Source organism: Carlito syrichta, unplaced genomic scaffold (assembly GCF_000164805.1).
Source record: "Carlito syrichta isolate Samal-C Ts95f unplaced genomic scaffold, Tarsius_syrichta-2.0.1 Scaffold303375, whole genome shotgun sequence".
Lineage (NCBI taxonomy): Eukaryota > Metazoa > Chordata > Mammalia > Primates > Tarsiidae > Carlito > Carlito syrichta.
Window position 1 is genome coordinate 960,506 of NW_007247471.1, and position 6,000 is coordinate 966,505.

At 57.4% G+C, this 6,000-nt stretch overlaps 1 protein-coding gene across 1 annotated transcript in view; it reads left to right on the forward strand.

Annotated features, from left to right (window-relative positions):
- Window positions 1-5,626, forward strand: part of EHD3 (EH domain containing 3) — a 28,649-nt gene extending 23,023 nt beyond the window's left edge. Inside the window, exons 4-6 of the mRNA XM_008058520.2 lie at window positions 619-1,031; window positions 1,682-1,846; window positions 4,989-5,626. Of these exons, the coding sequence (XP_008056711.1) occupies window positions 619-1,031; window positions 1,682-1,846; window positions 4,989-5,516 (1,106 nt within the window). The 3' untranslated portion in view covers window positions 5,517-5,626. The remainder of the gene's footprint in view (window positions 1-618; window positions 1,032-1,681; window positions 1,847-4,988) is intronic.
- The last annotated feature ends 374 nt before the right edge of the window (window positions 5,627-6,000 follow it).

The window sequence follows — 6,000 nt, forward strand, 5'->3', positions numbered from 1 at the left end:
AGGGATGCGACGGATCTTTGATGTTGATTGTAGATCTTGATATGGCCAGACATTAGCATCTCATACCCTCTGGGGGCGGCCTAGATGGGAGGAGACAAGGGGAGAGGTTTTTTTCCTGCAAGAAAAAAGAGATTCCCAGTCCACAATCTTCTTAGCAAAAAGAGTCTTGTTATCATTTTTATGGCTTCGGCCAGCTAAGGGACCTGAAAGTTTCTTAGCAATGGTTATGCTAAACCATGAATTGAAAGGTTGGACTGACCTTGTCTTGCATCTGATGGAGATTTGCCGAGGGGGTGGGGTAGGCTGCCAGCTTGGCCAGCAGTGAAATGTCTGAACGATTCCTCAAACCCACCTATCAGGAATGTATCTATCTATGACTAACCTGTGCTAGATTCAAAGCAAGTCAGTCTAAGCAAATGTGGCTATGCTGGGGCCAAATGTGAACTAAGTTTATGCTAAGTTTCTCCGGTCCCCTCCTCTCAAGATGGAAAAGCACTAAGAGGCCTTGAGTGATCCATGTTACAATGTGGGGGAGCCAGGATTTGAACCCAGATCTGACTCCCGCCTCCCCAGAGCCCCATGCCCTGCAGCCCCGCCCTGACGGTCCCTCTCCGGCAGGGTATGACTTCGCGGCCGTCCTGGAGTGGTTCGCGGAGCGCGTGGACCGCATCATCCTGCTGTTCGACGCCCACAAGCTGGACATCTCGGACGAGTTCTCGGAGGTCATCAAGGCCCTGAAGAACCACGAGGACAAGATGCGGGTGGTGCTGAACAAGGCCGACCAGATCGAGACGCAGCAGCTGATGCGGGTGTACGGGGCACTCATGTGGTCACTGGGCAAGATCGTGAACACGCCCGAGGTCATTCGTGTCTACATCGGCTCCTTCTGGTCCCACCCGCTGCTCATCCCCGACAACCGCAAGCTCTTCGAGGCGGAGGAGCAGGACCTCTTCAGGGACATCCAGAGCCTGCCTCGGAACGCTGCCCTGCGCAAGCTCAACGACCTCATCAAGCGGGCCCGGCTGGCCAAGGCGAGTGGCGGGAGTAGGGCCGAGTCTGGGGCCTCCAGCGATGGGTGGCTGCTGCCCACGAGCGGGTCCTCTGGCCACTGAGTCACCGCAGAGGGATCAGTGCTGGGCTTAGGTGGCCAGCATGGAGCCAACCCTGCCATTGACCATCTGTGGGATCCCCAGCCTCAGCCAGGCCTATGATCTCTGTGCTTCCGTCCACACCTGTGACGTGGGTCACACCTGGGGTCCCCGCTCCCGTCCACACCCGCGACGCGGGTCACACGCGGGATCCCCACCTCCATCCACACCCGTGACATGGGTTACCTCTGTGGTCCCTGTCTCCGTCCACACCTGTGACATGGAAGATTTGTTGGACTGAAAGTGTAGTAAAGAGCCTCTGAGCCCTTGTGGCCCACCTGGCACCTTAAGGCGGGCTTGGTGGGCGTCAGCCACTGTTGGTGTCCTCAGCAGCAGCAGAGGCGACGGGACCCGTGCCTGCCCTGGCCTTAGCGTCCCCACAACCTCACTACACCCTGTGATGGAGGGGAGGCTGGGGGGTGGAGGTGGACCTCCAGCAGGGGGTGTGAGTGGGCGGGAGGGAGGGGCAGGGGAGGAGCAGGGAGCACTACTCAAGGAAAGTGTGAGGTTCTGACATCCCGGCCCTTGAGCAGGTGCACGCCTATATTATCAGCTCTCTGAAGAAGGAGATGCCCTCGGTGTTCGGGAAGGACAACAAGAAGAAGGAGCTGGTGGCCAACCTGGCCGAGGTGTACGGCCGCATTGAGCGCGAGCACCAGATCTCGCCTGGGGACTTCCCCAACCTGAAGAGGATGCAGGTGAGGAGGGTGGGGCTCGAGGGGGACCGTGCTCAGAGCGGCCTGAGTGCCCGGAGGGAGGAGCAGCCCCCGGGACTCAACCCAGAGTCCATGGTGGCAGTGGTGGGCCAGAACCCGCCCTCTCTGCCGGCTGTCCCTGGCCCAAGAGGGGCCACGACTGGGCCTGGGAGGAGCCCAAGCCCAGGGCCCCAGTGGACCAGGTTGGATGAAGTCGGGCTGACACCTCCAGTTGCCAGTCACAGCCACTGCAGGCCCCACATCCCCACGGCCTCCTGTGCAGTGTGGGACAGTCCCCCAGCTGAGGATCTCCAGGCCCATAAGTGCGTACATCCACCTCGGCGCTCCCCCCAGGGCGATCAGGCACATGAGCCCAGGAGGGCAGAGGTGCGCAGGAGCTGGCCACCTCGGGTCACACTGCAGGCCCCCATCTTGGCCAGGGCTGGCACACATGGTTTCTCATCGTTGTCCCCAAAGCAGTCCTTGGAGGGGGCATTTTCACCTGCTTGTGACAGATGGGGAAACGGAGGTCTCCATATTTCCCATGGGCAATATTCACACAGGCTGCAAGTCGCTATCCCCGGGGTCCAGGCAGGGAAACCGCCACAACACACTGACTGGGTCCTCCCTGGGCCTTTTTCTCCTCGTCTGTAAACCAAGGCTCCAATAAGCAACTCCTTCTGCAGGTGCCATGGGCATCATTGAGGTCACTTATGCAAGGCCCTCAGCACAGGGCCGGGCACCGATTATGCCCTTCATGCAGTGACAGTTGTCAGGGGAGATGTCAGCAGTGGGGAGGTCAGTGTTGGGCACAGAGGCCCTGCCCACTGGACAATTTGTGCAACTTCCTGTGAGTCTATAAGTATTTCAGAATACACATTTTTCTGTTTAAAAAATTAGGGAATTTTTTTTTTTTGAGTTGGCTCAAAAAAAGGCTCCCGGCCACTGCAGCCTCAACCCGCTGGGCTCTCGCCATCCTTCCGCCTCAGCCTTCCAGAACTACAAGGCGTGCGCTACCATGCCCAGCTAATTTTTAATTGTTTTGTAGAGACGGGGTCTCACCACGTTGCCTGGGCTGGTCTCGAACCCATGGGCTCAGGCAATCTACTCGCCTCAGCCTCCCAAAGTGCTAGGATTACAGGCTGAGCCACCAAGCCTAGCCAAATTAGGGAATCTGAAGACCAAAATTAACCACCCCAGGAGGAGTTAACAGCTGTTGTTGTTTTGATCTTTAGCTTGGGAACCAGTTTCTCAGCTGAAGGCAAGGGTTTGCAGAACATTACTGTAGTCCCAACAGACGTGTTTAGTTTCCTATCTGGTAAAAGAAAAAGAAAAAATAGACACTTTCCACGTCCTATGTGCCTTTGTCCATATGTCTGCTCATCCATATGACCACCTGCCTGGAGCCGGTCACCCCTTTCGGGATGGCTGTGACATCGTTTGGGTTTCTCAGTCAGCCTCAGCTTGGGACACTTCAGCTCCTCGGATCTCCTTCTGTTAAGGAATTAATGATCTGGGCCAGGTGGGGTGGCTCACACCTGTAATCCCAGCACTCTGGGAGGCCCAGGTGGGAGTATCATTGAGTCCAGGAGTTCAAGACCAGACTGGGCAACAATGCAAGACCTGGTCTCTAAAAAAACATTTAAAAATTAGCCGGGCATGGTGGCTCATGTCTGTAGTCCCAGCTATTCAGGAGGCTGAGGCAGGTGGATCACTTGAGCTCAGGATTTTGAGGCTGCAGTGAGCTTTGATTGCATCACCGCACTCCAGTAGCCTGGGTGACAGAGGGAGGCACTGTCAAAAATAATAATGATGATGATGATAATGATCTGTAAGCAAACATTTGGGAAAATGACATTTGAAACTCGTTAGCACATGTGACCTTAGGCTACACAGGGTCATCAATATCACTGTCTTCCCTTTCCACCTCGTGTCCCTCTGGAAGGTCTTCAGGGGCAATGACACTCACAGAGCTGTGTTCACCCAGGGTAAAAATGGCTTCTTCTGGAATCCCTCCTGGAGGACCAGCTTGGATGACATAGCAAGACTCCACCTCCAAAAACAGCTAGCATTTTTTATAAGTAGGAGTAGACTCACAAGTCATGATCAAAGACATGGCCTGGTAAAGGCACCAGCTAGTGGCACAGCTGTTTATTATCATTGTCAGTACTTGGTGCCACACATAATTGTATGCACTGGACTTTTAAACAGCCAGCGCTCAGGAGATCATTCACACCAACCCAACAAGTAGAGGCTCTAACGTTCTGGGAAGGCTAGGAGGCTTGACAAGTGGAGGCTCCAATAGTCTGGGAATGCTAGGAGACCCAACCAGTGGAGCTTGAGCATTCTGGGAAGGCTAGGAGGCCCAACATGTGGAAGCACAAGTGGTCTGGGAAGGCTGAGAGGCCCGACCAGCAGAGGCTTAAGCATTCTGAGAAGGCTAGGGGACCTGGCATACAGAGGTTTAAGCATTCTGGGAAGGCTAGGAGGCCCAACAAGTGGAGGCTCGAGTGGTCTGCAAAGGCTGGGAGGCCCAACACACAGAGGACTCAAGTGGTCTGGGAAGCCTGGGAGGCCCAATAAGTGAAGGCTTTAGCGTTCTGGGAAGGACGGGAGGTCCGACATGCAGAGGGCTCTTGTGGTCTGGGAAGGCTAGGAGGCCTGACATGTGAAGGCTTGAATGGTTTGGGAAGACTGGGAGGCTGACTAGTGGAGGCTCAAGCATTCTGGGAAGGTTGGGAGGCCCAACTAGTGGAGGCTCGAGCATTTGGGGACAGCTAGGAGGCCTGACAAGTAGAGGCTCGAGTGTTCTGGAAAGGCTGGGAGGCCCAACATGCAGAGGCTCGAGTGGTCTGGAAAGGCTGGGAGGCCAGACAAGTGGAGGCTCGAGTGGTCTGGGAAGGCTAGGAGACCCAACCAGTGGAGGGCTTGAGTGGGCTGGGAAAGCTGGGAGGCCCAACACACAGAGGGCTTGCGTGGTCTGGGAAGCCCGAGATGCCCGACACGTGAAGTCTCTAATGGTTTGGGAAGGCTGGGAGGCCGACCAGTGGAGGCTCGAGCATTCTGGGACGGCCGAAAGGTCTGATGCACGGAGGCCCTCCTGCTGCCGCCTTCCTCCCTCAGCGTCTTCCTCCCCCTCCTCCAGGACCAGCTGCAGGCCCAGGACTTCAGCAAGTTCCAGCCGCTGAAGAGCAAGCTGCTGGAGGTGGTGGACGACATGCTGGCCCATGACATCGCCCAGCTCATGGTGCTGGTCCGCCAGGAGGAGGCGCAGCGGCCCGTGCAGATGGTGAAGGGCGGCGCCTTCGAGGGTACCCTGCACGGCCCCTTCGGGCACGGCTACGGGGAAGGCGCCGGGGAGGGCATCGACGACACCGAGTGGGTGGTGGCCAGGGACAAGCCCATGTACGACGAGATCTTCTACACCCTGTCACCCGTGGACGGCAAGATCACAGGTGCCAATGCCAAGAAGGAGATGGTGCGCTCCAAGCTGCCCAACAGCGTGCTGGGCAAGATCTGGAAGCTGGCCGACATTGACAAGGATGGCATGCTGGATGACGAGGAGTTCGCACTGGCCAACCACCTCATCAAGGTCAAGCTGGAGGGCCACGAGCTGCCCAGCGAGCTGCCCGCCCACCTCCTGCCGCCGTCCAAGAGGAAAGTCGCCGAGTGATGGGGCGGGCAGGCAGATGGGCAGGTGTGAGACGAGGGGGCGGAGCATCGGCCACATGCACACGCACACACACGCACACATGCACGCCCACACGCACGCACGCACATGGGTCTTGAGGGCTGTACCATGGATCGTTGGGGTTGGTGACCTTCACACTTCCAGGCTGATGCCTGTTGGGCACCTCGCCGGGTTCTCAGGATCGACAGAGGGTCGGGAGTGCTCACAGATCCCAGGGCCCACGCTGTGTCTCCATCCCTTTTCCCTCCTATCCTCTCTCACCTGTGCCCACAGATGGCCACCCACTCCACGTCCCCAGAGCCTCCTTGCGGCGCTGAGCAGATGGCGAGGCTTTTCACTTCACAGGCAACTCGCTTGTTTTTCTGTGCTCTCCACCCCTCTCCTGGGCTTCCTGATGAGAAGCGCACTCATGGCTGGGAGACAGGAGGCTGGGGCGCTGCTGGGAGGAGAGGGGGGAAGGACGCAC